At 36.2% G+C, this 22,457-nt stretch overlaps 2 protein-coding genes across 6 annotated transcripts in view; both read left to right on the top strand.

Moving 5' to 3' along the window:
• Positions 1-3,770, top strand: part of TRPC3 (transient receptor potential cation channel subfamily C member 3) — a gene marked incomplete at its 5' end in the record, with an annotated part of 60,587 nt that extends 56,817 nt beyond the window's left edge. For both annotated transcript variants that reach the window (XM_081076432.1, XM_081076431.1), the window contains 2 exons: positions 103-178; positions 2,904-3,770. In XM_081076432.1, the coding sequence (XP_080932558.1) occupies positions 103-178; positions 2,904-3,046 (219 nt within the window). In that variant the 3' untranslated portion in view covers positions 3,047-3,770. The remainder of the gene's footprint in view (positions 1-102; positions 179-2,903) is intronic.
• A 3,482-nt stretch (positions 3,771-7,252) lies between these two features.
• Positions 7,253-22,457, top strand: part of BBS7 (Bardet-Biedl syndrome 7) — a 37,632-nt gene continuing 22,427 nt past the window's right edge. For 3 of the 4 annotated variants that reach the window (XM_081077123.1, XM_081077122.1, XM_081077121.1), the window contains exons 1-8: positions 7,253-7,487; positions 9,066-9,131; positions 12,114-12,176; positions 13,623-13,798; positions 16,483-16,669; positions 18,645-18,717; positions 19,136-19,252; positions 20,835-20,965. In XM_081077123.1, the coding sequence (XP_080933249.1) occupies positions 7,452-7,487; positions 9,066-9,131; positions 12,114-12,176; positions 13,623-13,798; positions 16,483-16,669; positions 18,645-18,717; positions 19,136-19,252; positions 20,835-20,965 (849 nt within the window). In that variant the 5' untranslated portion in view covers positions 7,253-7,451. Of the gene's footprint in view, positions 7,488-9,065; positions 9,204-12,113; positions 12,177-13,622; positions 13,799-16,482; positions 16,670-18,644; positions 18,718-19,135; positions 19,253-20,834; positions 20,966-22,457 lie in introns of all 4 variants that reach the window. The other variant, XM_081077124.1, reaches the window with a different exon arrangement.

The raw sequence follows: 22,457 nt of genomic DNA, 5'->3' as shown, positions 1-22,457 counted from the left end.
CTGAGTTGTTTGCTTTACGGGTATGTAAGGCTCTTTGGAGAATAGGATCCAGGTTACTTATGTGTATCATTGGTGATAAAATCATTTCTTTTTGCCCAACAGCAGATAATGAAAAGACTTATAAAGCGATATGTTTTGAAAGCACAAGTAGACAAAGAGAATGATGAAGTGAATGAAGGTAAGCATCTCCAACTTGAAAAACATCCTTTTACAAATAATTTAATGAACTTGGAAACTTTCAGTAATTTGTGTTCCCTGTGTTGGCAGATTAAATATGATACTTTAAAAGGATACTTTAAAAGTCCAATAATCTCAAATAACAGTTTAGGTCCCTCCAAGATTTACAGAAGAATCAATCTTATGTTACATTTCTAAAATTCTGTCTTTTTAAAGAAACGGCTATTAAAAATATCAATTAGAAACAATTTATCTCTAATCAGAATGCCCTGATTCCTAGAGAATATAAAGAAAGACTGCCATCTTTCTGGGAGCTTTAAAACCCCTATTATATAAGGTAGTTTCAGTGAGTTCACGTGAGTGTTGACATTTTTCCAGTGACATAGGTAAAATAATGGTTGGCTCAGACAGAATCCACATTTCTTCAAACATGATTTTGTCGTCCGAAAGAAATCTCTCACCCATTTTTCTCATCTGAGTTTCTCTTTTGCCTTTCATTTTTCTCCTTGGCTCCTTATTTAAACATGTCTGTTTTTCCAGGTATATCCTAGGCAGGGCATCTTTGTGAGCTAGAAAAATTGTTCATTAAAGACTGGATTATGAGCCAAAGAATCAGCCCAGAGTTGAAAAGAAATCAACCTGGAGAAATGAATTGCCCTAAAAATGGAAGCTATAGCTTTCAACACAAATGAGATGCTACTAGATCTGTTTAGAGAAGAAAGGGCTAAATAGCAGTAAAATTATTAATGAGCTTTGCAGTCATTACTTGATTAATGCAAGGAATCCCTTGCAAGTTTGAGTCAATCCAATGGTATGTGTATGTAGAAATGAAATCTATGAATGTATGAATGAAGACCAGCAAAACTCCAATCATGGCGACTAGTCGCAAGGCAACAGGGCTGGAATATTTCTAAGAATGAAATTTAGAAGTTTAGAAAATGGAAATCTGATCAGTTATACTATAACCTCCTTGAAAAAACACAAAACAACTAAGTAAGTGATGAGGGCAACAGATAGCCTTGACAGCACCAAAAACAAGGAGCCATCTTCCAAGCCCTTGCACAAAAGAGGAAATTGAATTAATGAGAATTTGGCATTTTGAACAAAGTTCTAAATAAGAAAATATCATATATCGTAACCTCATTTAATAAATGAAGAAACGAGAGTCCCAAGAGCTTAAGTAATTTGTGTTCCCTGTGTTGGCAGATTAAATATGATACTTAGTGTTCAGTCTCTCTGTAACTCAAAACCAAGGAAGAAGGATACGGTAGTACGGAGGTAAAAGGGCGTCCATTGGGCTTACGGTCCAAATATGATACTGAATGGTGTTTGAATCCATTTCTGACATAAAACTGACCTTGTGACTTCAAATTAGATCAGTTTATTCCCTCTACATTGCCATATGCAAAAGGAAGAAGCACTTTTTTTTTGGCACAAAAGCAATTTGCAATGTTTTGTATGTATTCTAAGGAAGAGTTAGAATTCCTTAAAAATAAAACGATTCTGACTTTAATAAAAGAACATAGTAAATATACTTTAAAACATCATAAAGATACCAGGACATATCATGAAAGGGATGTTTTACGTATGATTATTTTATCATAAAAAGCTGTTAAAGTGCCAATGATTTGAAGAATCATTTCTTAGATTCAAGATAAATTCCTGCTCCAAAATTAACCTTTCAGGGTCAATGGCTTATCTACATTGCAATTATGTATAAGAGAATCCAGTTTTTAATTGCAATCTACATATGCTCAAAATACTGCCAAACTCAGTTATGGAAATAGTTATGTTTTAATAGCCAAAAGTCTCCTATGGAGACTCCTGTGTATGTCCACATAGCCAGTGGTATCCCATCTTAAACTGGGTTCCTAGACCCCAATTCCATCGTGACGGGGCAGGTCCCCCACCCAACAAACCACTCTCAGGACACCAGCAGGGTATCCGAGAATTCAACTCAATTCTGATACCATCTGCTTGGAGTTAGAATCAGATTCCATAGGTTAAGGGTTTAGTCCTACAAGACTTCCCCCGCTCCTCCCCCTTCCCCTAACACACATACTTCAGGCACCAGATTCAAGTCCAGTTGTTGCTTTTTACCAACTGGCCACAGATGAGAGGTTCCAACAAGCTCTCCAACTCAGAATGCCAATTGTTAAGTCCAGGTTGTCACTTGTCCTTCTGATAGACTGGCTCTAAATCAGAGGTTCCCACAACCCCCTCATTGGGTTTTATTAATTTTCTAGAACAGAATTCAGAGAAACATCATACTAGATCATTGGTTTATTGTAAAAGGATATAATTCAGGACCAGCCAGATGGAAGAGATCCTAACAAGGGCGATGATCTGTGTAGGTGTCAGCAATTCAGGCTGGGGAAACCCAAGGGGCTCCCTGTAGACAAAAAAGAAGTCCCCTGGTTGTAGATCAGTTAACAGAGAAATCGCCCTGTGCTAGACTGCTCCCATTGGCCGAGCCACAGGATGAAAACTTCAGCTGAGTTTTACTGTTAAGAACTTAGCTGCACTATTTTTATAGCTTCTTTCAAAGGTCAGTATATTTTTAAAAATAGACATTTCCTCAACATTTTCAAGGAAAAAATCTAAAATAAATACCTTGGAGACCTTATGAGGTAAATGTATTCATATTGTATAAATTGTACTCTGTTCTTTTCTAAGTCCAAAGAGCAGATTGCCAATTGTGTGCATTTTTAATCCAAATACTCCAGGTGAATTAAAAGAAATCAAGCAAGATATCTCCAGCCTTCGCTATGAACTTCTGGAGGACAAGGGTCAAGCAACTGAGGAATTGGCAGCTCTAATTCATAAGCTCAGCGAGAAGCTGAGCCCCAGCGTGCTGAGATGCGAATGACCCCATCACCCAGAACGTGGCTTGGACTAGAGCACAAATGTGGGCAATAATATTTCTAAGTATGAAATACTTGAAAAACTATGATGTAAATTTTTAGTATTAACTACCTTTATCATGTGAATCTTTAAAAGTTAGGTCTTAATGATTTTCCTGTGTTATCACATGCAAATGGTCTTCATTTTAATTATCTGCCTTGACATCACGAACAGTGACATGCCGTCATATTTAAGGCCCAATATTACTACATTACTGACATTTTTGTCCGTTTTAGAGTAAGCTCTCCTCCATCTTTGCACTACCTGTTGGCCGCCAAGAAACTGTCGGCTCCTTGGGGACAGGCACCATGTCATATTTATCTTTGTGTCTCCAGCATCTATTACAGTGCCTGGTACATAGTAGGTGCTCAGCAAATGTTGTTGAAACCAACTGAACGGAACTGCCAACAAAATACAAAAACAAATAAAAAGGCCGTCACTATGTAGCACACCTCTTGTCAAAGTGCTGAAGGGATTTTTTTTAAAAAATAGAAACTGAAAACATTTCACAAGCAGCTATGACTTGGTCAGATTTCTTAGAATTTTTGGCATCACTGATAATCCCAGAACTTTTGAGCCCCAAAGGGAGAATTTAACAATGAAATAGGTTAGTAGAAAATATGATTACATTACATATTTAAGTTTCATAGAATTGTTCAAAACAACACATTAAAGATTTTTCTAAAGTATATGTTGTTTGCTTTCTGTCTTAGATTTACGTTTCTTGTTTTTCAGTCATGTGAATTTAGTCATGGGGTGATGAATTTTTTTTAAGGTTGGGGGTTACTTAGCGCTGTTATTTTGTTTTAACCTCCTAATCTCTGCCTGTGATGCTTTAATGCTAAGATATCAACAACTGACTTCCTGTCTTGCTCATTCACTCCATTCGGAGTTTTGGAGGGTATGCTTATGGGAAGAAATAGGGAAGAGCAGTGGCTGTATACCTGAAAAGGTATGTCCAAGTATCACCAGGTATGTTCCATTTCCCTTTAAGGCCTCTCTTACTTAAAACGATGGACATCCTTTTTCTTATCAAAGCATTTCAGTTATACTTTCTACACAAAATAGATTGTGATGTATCGTGTTTGACTTACATTATAGATCTGAGCTGAGTACTGGTAATATCCACAACGCCTCATGACTTCAGTAAGAAAGGGGATACAGGCCAATGAGTTCTCTAGTCTCTTCACAGACCATAAAACACTCAAAATATTTTTTTAACCAGGTTCAAATGTCTCATAGAGTTATGCTTAACATCCTGATTCTCTTCAGTCTGTTCTTGTCTAGCCTTACAGGAATAGCCATTGTGATCACACCTCAAAGATAGTTTCACGGGCCCTAACCACCAGTTAAATACATGATACTTTAAAAACCATTATCCTCATACATGAAGACAAAAATGAACATTAAATGGAACTACATAAAGCTCTGTAACGATGATTTCTTAATTTCTACATTTTGGGACTTAAAACAATTAAGTTTAAAAAAAGAACTTTATACATTTTTGCTACCACTATAGACTATTTCATTAACTTTTGTGCTATTCTAATAGTACTTTGTTTTAAACAGTTTTCAAACTTTATGTATTTTATGTTATGCCTCAGAAATGAATAAAATATTGAATTTTTTCATTGTTATGCTACTCTATTAAAACACTAAAGATACGGAGTTTGCATAATAGATGCAAACAGTCTTTCAGTACTTTCTAGTATCCCAAGTGTGGACTGTTTGTTAATAGCTGTGGAATGGAATATTTAATGAGGTCTCTAATTGGGAGTTGGGAAAATGTTGAATGGAAAAGTGTCCGATTCAGCTGGGGACATTCAGCCTAGGATCCTTTGAGTCTTGAATGAAGATTAAGCTCATAGCATTTATTTTTTTTTAATTCCGTGCCTCCCACAACTGTAGAATTCTCAACACAGATCAAACAAGTTCTTCTCTGTTATGGGCTAAATTATGTCACCCCCTAAATTCATAGGTTGAAGTCCTAACCCCCTAATGTCTCAGAATATGACTATATTTGAAGATAGGGCCTTTAAAGGGATAACTAAGTTAAAATGAGATTAGGGCAAGGCTTACTCCTCTGTGACAAATGTGCTTATCAGAAGAGATTAGTACACAGACACAGAGGGACGCCCCTGTGAAGACACAGGTTGAAGATGTCTCAGGAGAGAGGCCTCCGAAGATTGGTTTGGTTCCCTGCTGACACCTTGATTGGTACTCCTAGCCTGTGAGATCCTGTAAGAAAATAAATGTCTTGTTTAAATCACCCAGCTTGTAGTACTTTGTTATGATGGCGCTCTCTATCTAATACATCTTCCAACCCCTTAAATTCTATAATATTCTATAAAATTCTATTTTACGCTATCTCCTCTGTGGCTATTTTTCAATTTCTAAAAATGTATCTGTATTTTTATTGAGTATAAATTAATACATATTTTCCTCAAATTGCTATACGGCTAACCCATCTCAAGCATTATTGTCTATTTTAACATAGTTATTTTAGCCTCAGAAAAATAATTTTTCTGGAACTCCCTGGGACCTAGGCAAAACCTCAGATCCCTCTGTAGGAAATAATTTCTCTTTCTAAAAAGCACCTCTTCTCAGGGGTTTAATTTTTGATTCACAATCGTTTGTGACCTCTCCCCTAGTAGACCACAGAAATCAGGAAAGGGCCAGTATCTTATTCACCTGTAGCATTTCTGTAGGCAGAAGTGTACACTAAGGATTGATGACAGGAATGAAGGACTGTGAGCTATTGGTCAGATTCTGCGTCACCATAGGCCAGCAGTAGTCTGAAGGTCCCTGAGGCCTTTTCAGGGGCTCTCATTTTGAAACTATTTTCATAACACTAACGTTTTTGTGTTCTTCATTGTGTTGACATTTGCACTGATGGTACAAAAGGCATTGTGGTTAATACTGTGGGTACTTAAGCATGAATCAAAGCAGTGGCTTCTATTCTTTATGTGCACATTGGCAGGAAAACAAAGTTTCATATAAAAATGTTCATTATGAAGCAGGAAAAATTGTAAATTTTAAGCCTTCACTCTTGAGTACATATCTTTTTAAATATTCTGTGTGATATGGGAAGCATGCATAAAGCATTACTAGTAAATACTGACGCACATTAGTTGTCTCAAGGAAGGGCGTTTGTGTAATTATTATTTGAGTTGCTAACTCAACTGGTTGCTTTTCGCATGGAACACGTGTTTTTTGTTTTTGTTTATGTTTTGAAAGCACAACTGAAAAATTATGATTATTCAGATTTGGGTATTTATTCACTTCCTTGTAAATTCAAGCAGGGAACGTATCATTTCAATGAAACAATTGACATTGTTGCCAATGCTTAAAATTTGAGTCTGTAAGCACAAATTATGTGTTTGCAAAATTTGTATACACGATCTGAGGTTGACAGCTTTCCAATACTACAAATATTTTCTGATGAAATCCGTGGTGACATGAACAAATGAGATTTTTTTGATGTTGTATAATGAAGCCGTATTCCACATCGCAACTAACTTTTCAAACTACCTCTTGTTGAGTTTGGACCAAGTTTCCTTCATATACTTAAAAATAACCTACACATACACCAATATATTGAACGCAGACGTAGATCTGGGACTCCCGTTTACAATTCAGATGGATAGCAAATAGATTTGAAAACAATGTTAGTCTCTTTAGTTTTTTTTTACTTTAAAAATAGTTATTTTCATTAAAATATGTAATGAGTTTTTTTCCAATACATTTTTTAAATTTTCAGTTCTAATTTCGAATATGGAAATATCAACAAATAACTCATATAAACCTAAGGTCTTTGGTGTCCTCTCAATAGTTTGTAAGAGTTTTGTAAAGAGGTCCTTAGGCCAAAGTTTGAGAACTGCTGCTGTAAACTAACGCCTAGAACGGTGGAACTTAATTCTTTGAGGGACTCTTTCCAATGTCAGAGAAATAGGTCCGAATCTACCCGGGCTTCACATCAATCCCTTACATCCAAAAAGACTTAGAGGTGTGGCTCTGGGCGGCGGTGCGGGTGGAGCCAAGGCTGCGTCTCCGGTCTCCCTGGAAACAACCCTCCCCGAGTCACCTGGACCTTGTCCTCAGGCCTTCTCCGCTTCTGATTGGAGAGGTTACGGCAGTGGGCGGTCCGTCGGGGGGGCGGGGCTTCACTTTCGTCCGGGACCCACTCGCGTGAACGTATTGACGTCACGCCGAAATCGCTGCCTTGACGCTAGGCGTTTGCATCTTCGCTGAGGTACCTGGAGCTGGGGTCGCTAGTCTGAGGGGACGTGAGCTGTTTCCCCTCAGAGGCCTGAGGCCCGGCCGCCTGTCCCTCCCGGCTCGGCGACGCCCAGTGCGTCCGTGCCTCCGTCATGGATCTGAATTTAAACCGAGCGGATTACTTACAGGTAAACCCGAGAGGGGGGCGGTCGCCGCGCGGGGTGAGCCCCGCTCCCTGAGAAGATTCGGCCTTGCCACTGACGTCCGTCCGGGTCGCCCTGAGCCGGTGCGGCGGCGAAGGGGGCGCTGGCCGCTGCCCTCCGGTGGCGCTCCTCACGGACAGGTCCCGCTCTCGGTGACGGGCCCCGGGGGCTTGGAAAGCGGCGGCGCGCCCTCGCGGTGCTGGCGCCCTGCGTGCTGACGCGACCCTGGATTCCTCCCGGCCGCCGCTCTCGGGCCTGCGCCTCCTGAACCCATCTCCACCCCGGCCGCTCTCCGAGCGCCACTTGCTTCTTACTGTGAGCCGGACCTCACCCGCCAGGCCGTAATAACAGCAACAACGACCGTTTCTTGGGCATCTAGTTTATGCCGAGAGTGAAACACCCATCAATATTTAACCCTCATAAAAATTCTCTCAGCTCATATTTATAGATGATGACGATCCAGGGGCCCAGCGAAGGCAGTTTGCTTACTTAGCGAGAAAGGATGGAGTTGCTGATCTGAAACAAAGTCCCGGACTCCAGAGCTGTGTTCTCTCTGTTACACCAGCCGCCTGTCACTATTGCGGCCCTCGACTTGCTCGTCCCCGTCGCCTCTGTGTTCAGTACTCCTCTTTTGGCTCGTGGTACAAATGTTTGCCCGGTCCATTTCCCCTGAGTTGTGCTAAGCACTTCCCACCTTAATATTGTCCGTATTCACCTGCTGCAGTTATCTCTTAAATATTTCTTGAATCTGTCCCATTTTCTCCGACGCCATTACCCCCAGTTTAGGTTGTCGTCTTCTCTCGCTTGGATAATTGGAATGGCCTCCTCACTGAGCTCCTAGCTCCAGCTTCACCTCCCTCCAAGCACCCTTCCCATCACTTACTAGATTGATGTTTCAAAACACAAATCTTATTTTCAACTTTAATACTGCTCCTGGGTTACAGAATAACGTTGTAGATATATGCGCTATGTAAGTTCTGTCACGGTCTGTTGTTTTCTCCAACTTGTCTCCCATCTTCCTCCCCTAACTGTGCACTGCTGGTGATACTTCCCTGCTGAAAAAGCCATGCTGTTGTCATCTTCTGTACCTTTTATAAAACAATCTTCATCATCAGTTTTACTGGATGTCATGGCCATGGGCATGTTTGGTATTTGAGCAAAAAATTTTTCTTTGTTGCATTTTTGATAATTTGTCTATTTCCAAAGAGTTTTAAATCACTTTACAAAAACTAACAACTATATGAAGTTGTAAAAGAAGTCTTCTGGAAATATTTTTTGTGAAGCAACCTGCCAGTAATGTCACATACTGTTTTTTGGCTTGACAACATAAATTTTGACAAGCGTAAATTTTACTATTTTTGGTTGTTCCCTGTATCCTGACTTTCGTGGCATATTTCATTAGATAATAAGTTCATCACTGATAATGATTATTTCATATCACTAATTATTGCAATAAAAAGACACTCTATAATCTGAATCTGCTGGGCCTTTCAATCTCTGACGTAAAACTCAGATTACAGTGTATGAGCAAACATTCAATAAGTGGCTGGTGTGTTTCCTTAGGTGGGAGTGACCTCTCAGAAGACCATGAAGCTACTTCCTGCTTCAAGACATAGAGCTACACAAAAGGTACTGTACAGATACTGATTTCTCCACATCTCCTTAGCTCTGACAGAGAAGTTTATGTTTCCTTCTTTATTGGTAAGTTATTCTTTTTAAAATGCTAATGTTAGAATGGAAATGAATTTCTTTAATTTGAACAGAGGTTGGCATGCCAAGGGACATTTACAAACAGTCATTTTCTTGGACACTATAATTATTATGTACAATTAGCAAATAGCATAAACAAACTTGTTAAAACCGTATTCCATTTTCTGGAAATAATTTACTCTGTGTGTACTTGTATGCACCAGGTTGTGTATATGAAAGAAGAAATGTAAGACACAACTGAATATAGAGAAAATGTTTTTTTGAGACATTATTGTATTTTAAGAGTACATATTTTGATATTGACCTTTATATTTAGCAATATTGATTTGATTATTTTTATAAAAATACTGATTCTATGAGACATGACAATTATAATTTTATAGTAGACTAGTAGGATATTTTAATAGCTGCAAAATAAATCCAGTATTCTGATATATTAACCTTTTTTTCAAGCTAGATCAATAGATTTCTGATTGTCATTTATTCACTCTACTAGATCAGCATATCTCTGTTAGGTCTCAGGACCCTTTCACACTCTTAAATTATTGAGGGTTCCGAAGAACTTTTGTTTATGTAGATATATCTATCAAGTCTCACTGTATTAAAATTCAAGCTAAAAAATGTTTTCTTTATTATTCTAATTTAAAAAACTAATAGGCCTATTACATGTTTACATAATATTTTTATGAAAATATTTTCAAAAACAAAAAAAGAATTTAGTGAGAATAGCAGTCAGTGTGGTACATTTTCTTTAGTCTGGCATAAGCAAAGGTACCTGGATTCTCATGTCTGTTTTCATGTCACTCTGCTCTGATGTGTTCTTTTGGTTGAAGTATATGAAGAAAATCTAGCTTACACAGATACATAGTTAAAAATAGGGAGGAAAATTTAAATGGCTTTTCCAAATAATTATGGCTCTTCACATTTGATATTACACCTATACTAGACAAGTAGTAGTATCTTAAATATTAGGTGCAATGTAGAATCTGAAACCATATTGATTAACTTTTCATAATTTGTTACATTAAAATCCATTGGTCTGTCTTATACTTTGAATGGATCTTTTACCCACGCATGAATTTATAGCATCCTATGATGGTCATTTGAGATTATTGGTTCATTTGAGTTATACATATCTTCCAAATATTGACACATTTTATTATATAATATCAAACATATCACATTTGTTAATATTACTGCTGGTCTCATCAGAAAAGTTATGTATTGAGAAGCTGTTGGTCTCACAGTGCCAGACACAAGACTTTCCAAAGTACTGATTTTTGACTTGAAAGCTCTGACTCTACCATTGGTAGCAAACACTGTCAGTTATTTTCTTTTGAAATAACAAACTCACCTCCTTCAATTTTTTTTTAAAAGTCAGGAAATACCAATGTGTTAATAGCAACAGTTGTTGGTTGTTCCTTCGTTCTTAAAAATGGTGTTTCTTGAAAAAGTGGATAGTTCACCTCATAACGCAAACATATATACAAGTACTTTTCGTCCGGACTGTTTTGGTATGCAGCAGAAGTGTTTAATGCATGCTTTCTATTGTCTCACACTAAATATTAAAAAGACATTCAAGGGTCAAGATTTAATAATATTAATACATTTTTATTGTTTCATTAAGGATATTCTTATATGAAGCTAGATTGTTTTATTTATTCTCAAATGGTGAAGAAGATTACAGATTACTGGTATAGCTTGGTGTTATTGTTTAGTTTCTTGTCAAACACCCTAATTTTACCCACCATTACTTCTGTACCATCATTGCAGATATCAACCTAGTGAAAAGGGAAAATGAAGACTTAGAAAAAAGTGTTGATCAGGCAGATTCTCTAAAAGGTTCTCAATGAATTCCAGGAGTCTAGAAACCACACTTTGGAAATCCCTGTAATACGTTATTGTTTTATTAATTATTGGATAAATGTATTGTCAGAAAATCAAAACCTTAACTATTCTTGTGTATGTTTTCATCTGAAAAGAAATCTCTGCCAGTACCAAAGATCCATAAATCTCCTTCAAATATGAACACAATTATTTGTGAATGGTCACTGTTCTAGGGAGAAAGTCCACAGGTTTCATCAAATACACAAAGGTAATACAGGAAGTTAAAAATCAGTGACCTAAAAACAGAATCTGCGCAGTATCAACTTTTTGATATTTGAGACTTGTTTTATATCCTAATACTTGGCCAATTTTCTATTCTTCTTCTGTGCTTGATTCTTGGGATGGGTGGCTTTATTTACTATTTATACACACACACACATAGCCCTACATATATACATATGTGCATATATTAGATCAAAGGTAGTTGTTTTTCTGTTTCTTATCTTTTGTCTTGATTATCAATTTCTGAGAAAGAAATGTTAAAATCTCGCTCTATATTTATTAAGAATAATCCATTGGCCACATTTGGTAATTGATAATAGTTGAAACTGAGCAATGGATACATGGGAATTCATTATAATATTCTGTCTGCTTTTGCATGTTAAAATTTTTCCATTAAAAAGGTTTAACAAATATCAAATAGGTCAGTCACAACCTTCTTTGATGATCTCTTTAAAAAATCAATCTTAAAATATTCTTATGTTCCAGTTAAGAAAAAAAAAATTACATTCCCCCCCCCCATTCCTCTTGGCGTTTCTGTCCTTAGTCTCTTGTGCTGTTTACATTGTAGGAACAGAATATATGGCCATCTACTTCCATAGCGACTCTCCATGACCTTCTCTTTGATGCTTTTCTATAATTCTTTGGAGGATTGTTTTTTTGTAGGGCTGTCTTTCCTAGATTTTTTAATCTTTGCTTTTAAAAATCATAGTTTATATATTGAGAATTTTGTTTTCTTCATTTGTAGTTAATAGTGCATAATAGTAATTTTAGATTCTCTTCACTCTATTACAGGTAGTTATTGGAGATCATAATGGTGTAGTTATGTGCTTTGGCATGAAGAAAGGAGAAGCAGTGGTATGTATGGGTTTTAGTTTTAGGAGGAAAAAAGATTTTAAAAGAAAAACACTTTTCTTTCAATAAAAACACTTATTGAATAATCCTAGGTTAAAAATTTTCTAAAATACTATGAAAAGTGGGTTTTGAGGGAAGTAGTTCTATGAAGTATGAGGCGACAGCCCAACAGTCATTTGTCAGTTATTTGTAAAACACCTTTGACAGTCTAGGGTGGTTTATTAGTTTCCTGTGCTGTGTAACAAAGTACCTCAAATTTAGGGACTTAAAATAGCACACATTTATCATTTTACAGTTTCTCTGGGGTCATGGCTTCAGTGTAGATATCAGCCAGGCTCTATTCCTTTCGGGAGCTCGCAGTCCTTTTCCAGGCTGACATGGTTGTTCTCTGCTGTTGTGGGACTGAAACCCCCACTTTAGTGCTGTCTGTAAGCCAGGACCTGCTCTCAGCATCTTGAGGCCCCCACAGTTCCCTGCTATATAGTCTTCTCACAGGCCCTCTCACAACATGGTGACTTAACTTCTTCAGACCAACAGGCAAATCTGTCCAGTCTGCTAAGATGGAGTCATCACATCACATCACAACATAACATAACACATAACACCATAGAAGTTACTTTACCATCACCTTTGCCATTTAATGTAACCTAATCAGGGAAGTGATTAGTACGTCATCATAGTCACAGACCATAGTTTACACGTAATGGGTGTGAGTTGTGAACTCTTATATTTATTACACCTTATATGGAATTTACAAAAAGATGAAGATGCTGAAAATTATCAGAAACTCAATGTTTCCATTATTCACATGTCCTCTTAGATATTTTGCTCTCTGTGTATAAAGTCATGGGGGGAGGGGAAGAATCTAATGCCAGTAATAAAATGGAAAATAACCAGGAAGAAATTGATGATACAAATGTTTCCCATTAAGTAGAGAAATATTAAGTGAAACATTCAGATTTCCAGAAAATTCTATAGACATTTATTTATACCACTAAAACTTATAAAAACTATAAAGAAATCAGGAGAGATTATTTTTAAAAGATGAATAAAGTGTAAAAACCTGTCCATTGGAAGCAGTTGAGGAATCTTTTTAAAATGCAATGTTTCATTCCATAGATCTGGGGTTGGGCCTGACATTGCATTTTTAAGAAAGTTAATGATGTAGTTCACTAGCAGTTGCTTAGTGAACCCTACTTTGAGTTGCAAGAGTTTAGATTTTAGTGGTGTCACTGAAATACGTGTGGGAATAAGTATTCTAAAGTTAGAATATATTTAGCAAAAAAACCCAGAAGACCTATTGAAGTAAATCCATGTGTATCTAAAGGTATTTTTATATAGTAGAACTATAATATTTTTCTAAGTTTAAAAATCACAGCATTTTTACAATAAAGGAAAATGCTTACAATAAATCTGTGTACTTAATTTTTTCCTCAATGATTTTTGCAGGCAGTGTTCAAGACTTTACCCGGGCAGAAGATTGCAAGACTGGAACTAGGAGGGGTTCTTAACACACCACAGGAGAAAATTTTTATTGCTGCAGGATCTGAGATTAGAGGATTCACAAAGAGAGGAAAACAGTTCCTCTCTTTTGAAACAAACCTCACTGAAAGCATTAAAGCTATGTATGTTTATTCTGTTTTTATTTTTACTTACCCATTTACAATATTTTGAACAGGTGACAAACAATTGATTAAGTATCATATCTTAATAGGTTTTCTGGGAAATAAAATTGACTAAAGGTACTTTGTTAGTCAGAAATTAAATTTGATCTACAATCAGTATAAAATCAATTGGTTGTCGAAATGCTCTTTTTAAAATAGTATTTATGTATTTTTGACTAGTTGGTTCAGTTATGATTTAAGATCAAGGTATAAAAGGAAAAAAAGAAAGAAATCTCCAGATATTTAAGTTTCTGTTTCTTTGCTATCTCTAGTAGTTCTGGTTTTGAGGTAGTATCATTTTCTTAAAAGGCTGGCCATCAAAGTTGGTGACTACCAATAGGGTATAATTTCAGGTGAGTCAGGTAAAACTCGAAGTGAAAACATAGCTCCCATAATGGCTTCCTGAAATGTGAAATTTTGCAATTAAAATTTTAGTTTTTGAATCATGGACTGGAAAGGGATTTAAAGTTCATATTATCCACTGTTCCTCAAATCTGCTACTTAGGAGAATCCCTTAGAAGCTTAAAACAGTAGATTCTTTGTCCTACCTCACACCTACAAAATCAGAATTATTAGGAGTGGGTTAAAAGAAAAAAGTTCTTCACCTGAATCTGACGCAGCCAGGCCTCAGTTTGGAAACTACTGATTCAGTCCAGAGTTCTATAGCTCTCCTGTATAATTCTGTATACTGTGCAATACATGTCCTGATGTCTGGGCTGTAAAACATTGGCTTGGTGAGATTAGATAAGAAGTAAACAATGGCATTGGTTCAACTAGAATATAATACTTTTTCAAAAAATATTTTTTTATTGGGGAATATTGTGAAACTGTGTTTCTCAGCTCCAAGTCATTGTCCTTCAGTCTAGTTGTGGAGGGCGCAGTCAGCTCCAAGTCCAGTTGCCGTTTTCAATCTTTAGTTGCAGGGGGCGCAGCCCACCATACTATGGTGGGAATTGAACCAGCAACCTTATTGTTGAGAGCTCACGCTCTAACCAACTAAGCCATCCAGCAGTCCCTCCAGAAATGCAGCGGCAGCTCATTGTCTTCAGTCTAGTTGTAGATAGAGCTCACTGGCCCATGTGGGAATCAACCAGGGAATCCTTTTGTTCAGAGCTCATGCTCTAACCAACTGAGCCGCCCAGCTGCCCCCAGAATGTAATACTTTTGAAATGCTTTTGTAGATAGGCATGGCTAGTGATAATTGTGAAATACTAAAATCAAAGTAATAAGTATTAGCATACCTCCACATTCAGAAAGGTGTATGGACAGAGATGGGAAAATCAGGAGTTTCCCAGCCAATAGTCTTTTAACCTAGTTTCTTAAATGTTTTTACTGGAGTGGCAGAGGTGGGACAATAAGGTTCTTTGCCCAGCTTTTGAAAAATTATCTGAATCTCCACGTTTTTATATGGTTGCATAGGATAAAAAGGTTATAACTTGAAAATATTCAATAAGGAAGTTGATCGCTTATAAAATTGGTTACCATTCACACATCCTTCCTGGCTTACTACTTCTATGTGTCTCACTCTTGTCAACAATAGTGACTCTCAAGCAGTACTTTGGACAATGTAATGGAAGTATAATGCAGACAGATTTTACATGAAATTTCAAACCTTGAAAAAGATAGAAAATTTCATTGGGTTGATAGAAATATCAAGAGCACTACTGAAATCATATGCAGAGCCACAAAGTGAGGCCACCTAAACAATAACTGAAGCTGAGAAAATCAGGGAGATCATTATATAAAGGAATAAACTTAGTACCCCCAAAATTTTAAATATACCTTAGAGGTCGCGAAATAGGTAAAACCTTCCAATAAAACCACAGTATCCTCTTTATGATCACATGATAATGGCAATCCAGAAGTGAAAGATAACATTTTTGTCCAAATATTTCAGCTCCCCAGTGAAAACTTGATTTCATTTTTAAGAATTGCAATATAGTTGTGACTATTATATTAAATTTTACTAAATATAATTTGAAATGAACTTGTTTTCGTTTCTTTATTCAAAATAAAATTCTAATTTAGTCATTTTTTCCCACTGTTTATCATTTAGTTTATAGTAGGTTGCCTTCAAATAGCCTTTTCTAAGCAATATAGTGTGGTGATAAGAAAACTACCTCTAGAGCTAAAAACTACCTGAGTTGCAATCTACTAATAGTTGTGTGCCATTAGGCAAGTCACTTAACATTTTGTTATTCACCTGTAATAAGGGTAAATAATGATCCCTAATTTATGGAGTTCTGATGATTGAGTTAACAGATGTAAATCACTCAGGACAGTGCTTGGCACATACTACACATTCAATAGTGGTTGCTGTTTGACATGTTTGTCTTCAGTATAGATAATTAAATTATCATTCTTTGTTTTCAGTTTTCTGACTTCAATTTTTGAGAAGCCTGAGCCTTAAGATCCTTATTTTCAGCTTTCAAAATCAGTGTTATACCAAAAAGCTAGAAATTAAATAGGGGGAGGGGGAATCAAAACAAAACAGAACAAACCCCAAAACTGTGTTCTCCAAGTCTGTGATAAAACGATAGTAAACTGTATAAACTTTTATTTTTATTTGAAAAAAAAAAATCAGGAGTTTTCTGTGCTTGTTTTAGAAGAACATGGATGTCTTAAATTACTTTTAATGTCCTTAGGCACATATCTGGCTCAGACCTCTTTCTCAGTGCAAGTTACATCTATAACCATTATTGTGATTGCAAAGACCAACATTATTACCTTTCTGGGGACAAAATCAATGATGTCATCTGCCTTCCAGTGGAAAGATTACCTCGTATTACACCGGTATTGGCCTGCCAGGACAGAGTTCTCAGAGTTTTACAGGTTGCTGTTATTTGCATTTTTGTAATTTTTCATAATTTAGGTAAATGAATGTTGATAAACAATGTGTGCTTGAGATAAATTACTTTATTGATTTCTACCACTTTGAACGTCCTGCTTAACTGAAAAAATTTTTAATACTTTAATTGATAATCTAATTTTTTTGCTTGAGGCAAATGTGTTCAGATCTTTGGCAAGATTTTAGAGAGACATATATGAACAAAAGGACAAATCCTCACACACACACATACACACACATACAATTTTTGAGCTAATACAATCACAATGGAGTACCAGGGGTTTTTTTGTTTGTTTTGTTGTTTGTTTTTCTGCTTTATTTCTCCATCACCCTCCCCTCTCCCAAAAAATCACATTAAATGAGGAAATTGGGTTTAGAAGAGGTTGTTAGGCTTTAACAAGGGATAGTTGAGATCAGGATTGTATCGTTTGAATTTATGCACTGTTTATGACAGTATGTGGAACAGAATAAGCACTTAGTAAATATTCGTTAGATAAGTAAATGAGTGATAGATTGGAAAACTGAAAACCACAATTGGCTAAAACAACTACATAAGGCCATTGTTATTAGTAGCAATAGTTATAACTATGTCTTCTTGAAAGTGACTTTCAATAAAATACACACACACACACACACACACATACACACACATACACACACACACACGACCCATCAAATAAAGTTTAAGTGCAGGTAACATAACAGGTGGATTAATTGGTTCAGAAACTTAGGCTGATGATAGTGCAGCTGAACGAAAGTCTAGCTGTTCATCCTGTGCCACCATAGGCTATCTCACTCTTTGGAATTTCATAGCCATATGACCATTTCTTGGCATCAGCCCTTTCATAAAAGGAAAAATCCAGTGGCTCTATCAGGTTTTTTCTTTATTTTTTTTCACTAAGGGGAATTAAAGGTTCATTCTAGAGGCATGAATGATAATTTCTCTCCTTACCTGTGCTCCCAAATATGAGTTGTTTGAATAAGGCTTTTAGCAGGAGCTGGCTAGCATTCAATAGATTCTGCTTTGTTTAACAGCAAGAGGTTCCTATGTTTATTGTAAAAAGAAAACAACGCCAAAAACACTAAGGATTTATGGAAAGCAAGAAATTAGTCTTTCCTCTGCCCTGCACACATCTCCTGCTCCCTATCTGCCTTTCTAGGAAAATTTGCCCCAGAGGGAGCCTTTTTTAGACAGTCTTGTGTGTATTCTTTTGTGTTTATATGGTTGGTTATATGTAGATATCTGTAAACTTTTAAATGTTATTTTAAATGAAAGAAAGCATATGCCTCTTTTATATGTCCTTTGCATATTTATCTGGTTACTATAATTTTGCAATTTTTTTCATTGAATGGTTTATCATAGATGTCTTTTCCATGTGAGTATAAGTACTTCTACCTCATTCTTTATAGTTTCACAAATACTATGCCCTACATAAAAGCATTACAAGTGGCAAAACTGAAAACAAGACAGACAAAAGGACCTGCCTTGTTTTCTTATCTAAATAGTAGGCCATTCTGCCTCTCACTGAAGTGGATTTGGGAAATACCCAAAGGCAAGGCCAAAATTTTCCTTAGAAAGTGACTTTGGGTCTGTTTAAGTATTTGAATGTGCGCTATGTTAAAGCCCTTGAGTTAGGACAGAAAAAAAACATCTTCCTGGAAGTGTTGTTAGGAGAGTTTACCAGTGTCAAGTTTTCAGGCAAATAGAGTATTTAAAATGAAAAATATTAAAAGTGGAGAGTATTTTAAGTATTTCTCTTATTGATCTTTGCATTTTATTTTAAAATGAATTAACACGTGCAAAATTGCTAACAAGTACACATTGGTATTTGTGACCTAATTTATTCTGCAGTTTTATTCTAGAGTTCTTTATATAAATATTGATGTTATCTCTTGAGTACCCTGTATCAGTTTAACTTTGCATTCTGTTTCACTTTTAAAATACTTGTTCTCCTTCAGGGATCTGACGTGGTATATGAAGTCGAAGTTCCTGGCCCACCTACTGTTCTAACTCTGCACAATGGAAATGGCGGTAATCGGGATTTCATTTTTCACAATCAAATAAGGGAGTGCCTTATGTTAAGTCTAGACATTTTGGGTTTTTAATCATTTAACTATCTATTAAAGGAAAATGGGAAATTGTAGAAAGAACATTTTTCATGAACTGGAATTGACATGGTGGATGTCTGATAACTTGCAGTAACTTATAGTAATGACTTATTGAAGTTTAATTTTCAGTTTTCTCATCTTAAAGTTAAATGATAAGGAAGGGTGTTACCTCTTACCATTATAAAGTTCTGTGAATATACAACCATCCTCCCAAATTAAGTTTTCTGTCTGTATATTTTTAAATGAGATTTTTACATGAACATCAATATATATGAAAAATTTTAATCTTAAAGAGATGAGTTGTGGGATAAATATAATATGTTGACTTTAATTATAACTAGGTGACTCTGGAGAAGACCTTTTGTTTGGAACATCAGATGGAAAACTTGGGCTTATTCAGATCACTCCATCCAAGCCAAGGCACAAGTGGGAAATTCGAAATGAGAAAAAGAGGGGAGGTATGTTTTTGATGTAGTTCATATTCTGAAATTTTGGTGATTATTAAATAAAATATCCTAGATTATATAGTTCATTCTGTTTTATTTATTCAGAGTATGTATATAGCAGACTTAGCAAATCACAGAGCCACCTCATACATTCACTTAGCAGGGCTATCATATTTTTGGCATAAATTTTAAGAGTAAAACATGCTAATAGTAATTTGGGATGGATAGGCTCTTTTGCGCTAATGTCCATCTATAACATCATTTTATGCTCAAACCCATTTTTCATTGTATGGTGTAGGGAATTAATTGGAATTGGGGAGTATGTGGTATGAGGCAAAGAAGAAGTGCTGTGGATCAGGGAATATTCCTGTTTTCTAAGGGGAATTTATATCGGACTTTGTAGGTAGTGAGATAACTCTAAGTACAGCATGTTTATTCATGTATTTATTCCTCCAACAAATACTTACAGGTTAGGAGAGAGGATAAACCAATAAGTAAATTAGATAGCTTCAGCTAATCACCTGAAGAAAATATAAGAGGGTTATGTGCTAGAGAGTGATGGGTAGAGGGAGGAGGCCTACTCTTAGACTGGGTGGTCATGCAAGGTGCCTTATGAGAGGTGAAATTTGAGCTCAGATCTGATTGATAAGAAAAGGAGTTAGTAATGTAAAGATTTGGGGGCAAAGAATGTTCCAGAAAGAGGAAAGCAATAAGGACAAAAGACCTGAGGCAGAGGTAAACATGATTCATTTGAGGAGCAGTAGGAAGACCAGTGTGGCTAAGTGCATTAGCACAGAGTTGAAGTCAGAGAGGCAGGGTAGGACCAAATCGTTTAGGTCCTTGTGTGCCTTGGAGAAGAGTTTGCATGTTAATCTAAGTGCAGTGGGAAGTCATTGGAGAGTTGTAAGTGGGACGTGACATGATCTAATTTACCAAAACAAAACAAAAGTGGATAGAGAATGGATTTTGGAGGAAGCAGATCAAAATTGGAAGCATGGAGGTCAGTTAAGGTTTTGTTGTTGTAGTTGTTATAATTTATCCTGGTCTAAGCTGGATATGCCAGTAGCTTGGACTAGGCTAATGGTAGTTGGGAATGGAAAGAAGTATATATTTTGGAGGTAGAGCTGATAGAATTTGCTAATGGGTTTGATGCGGGAAGTGAGAAAAAAGAGAGGAATCAGAGAAGAGATGCAGTCTAGATTTTTAGCCTAGGAAACTGGGTGGTATCATACCAAGATGAGGGGAGTCTGGGGAAGGAGCATTATTGTTGAAGTGTGATGAAGAGGGGGATAAAGAGTTTTGTTTGGGGCATGGAAAGTTTGAGAAGCAAACGGATGTCTCAGAGAAGATGCTGAATAGGGACTTGGATAGAGGAGTCTGCATCTCTGGGGAGGGGCCAGAGCTGGAGATGGAAACTCAGGGGCCATTGCCATGTAGATTATATTTAAAGCCTTGGAAATGGATGGATGTGGATGGAAAAGAAAAGGACACTTGAATATGCTCAAAGTTTTTGTTGTTTTTCCCCCATGTTCATGCTTACTTGACTATAATATTAGTTTTATTAACAACTTATTACTTATATTATTTTTTACAGGTATTTTGTGTGTTGACAGCTTTGACATTGTGGGTGATGGTGTTAAAGATTTACTTGTTGGGAGAGATGATGGAATGGTGGAAGTTTATAGCTTTGATAATGCAAATGAGCCTGTCCTGCGATTTGATCAGGTAAGTTCATTTTTAAAAAGACTGTATCTGCTTATTATCCATCAAATAATTACAGAGATGACTATAATAGTTTGGGTTTTATTATACATTAAAATCTTGTTTTGGCTTAAAATATTGCTGCCTTGATATCAAAATCTCTAGACTACTCTTGTGTTTGAATAATAGACTGTTGTCTTCAAGCTGAACAGTAAATTATTTTTTCATTTGGATTCTAAATATTGTATATCTAAAGTATTAAATATTTTGCCTGAGTTTCTATAATACGTAATAGATTATAGGAATAACATACGTAACATATGCGTATGTTTGGGAACATAAATGAGACTGTGTTTTAAAGTAGTAACGTTTCAAGAATAAGCTTTAGATTGTTAGGACAATATAAAAAATATCCTTAAACACAGAGCAATTTCACTTCTAGCCACTCAAAGGTCCACTGTATAAGAATTACTAGGTAAGAATAATTTTTCATTTCACAAATTTTAAATGTAATTAAGCTTGTTTACCCCAAGGTACAGAGTCACATGGAGAAGCATTCTGGTGTAAACTGAATCTTTCATTTTCATGAAGTGGGAATTCTCCAGTCCAGGGTTTCTCCATCCTGCCTCATGCAGGATACACTGAGCCTATTTAAAACATAAAAAGCCATAACTCAGTTCTACTTTTCCTTTCTGTCTAATTTCTCCAATAGTTATACCATCCAGTCCCAACTTTAACTGTAGATCTGCACATACAGATGTTTTGGTGTATAAAGTATGTTGTATAGATAATGTGGGGATAAAAATATTATTAGACTTATTTTCTAAATTTATTTTATATTTGTTCATCTTACTTTGGTATAAAAAGTCATCTTGTTAATGATGCAAAAAACAGTTTAGGCTTAAAAACCTGTAATAACGCTTTGTTGGTAATCTCCTGTATTTTTTTCATCAACCCCTGAGAAACTTTCCTATTTAGACCCTAAGTCTCCGCTTTGGACTTCTGTTCCAAACTCCAGTAGAGACGTAGCATTTCCCTGCTTTGCTGGGTATGATACTAAGAAATCCTGTCTTCCTACTCTTTTTCCTGTTTGTCTGATGGCAGAGGTACTCTTTCGAGTTCTGTTAAGGCTGCAAATAAACTGCCTCATCTTGGATTCATGCCATTACTTTATTGTTTTCTTAATCACAAGTCCTCTTATCTGACGCAGTCTGGACTAATGGTTGGTTAATCAAAAAAAGTTCAGGAGCAAATCATAAAAAGAATATATTAATATATATACCTTAAATATCATATTTTAACTTAACCTTATAAATAGATATTCATTTGTCAATATTTTCAGGAAAGAGCAAAGTCTATTTTTGTGAATTTAGTTCCCCGATTGTCAGTCCATGTTGTTATTCACATAAACTATGTACTATATTAGCTAGTCTCCTGCTTTACAGTTATATGATTTTTTTTAAAAGATAAGTTGAATTAGTTAAATCTACAACTCTGAGAGACTTTTACAAAAATG

Source organism: Rhinolophus hipposideros (assembly GCF_964194185.1).
Source record: "Rhinolophus hipposideros genome assembly, chromosome: 16".
NCBI lineage: Eukaryota > Metazoa > Chordata > Mammalia > Chiroptera > Rhinolophidae > Rhinolophus > Rhinolophus hipposideros.
The sequence above is the reverse complement of the archived record's forward strand: the minus strand, read 5'-3'. Positions and strand labels throughout refer to the sequence as shown.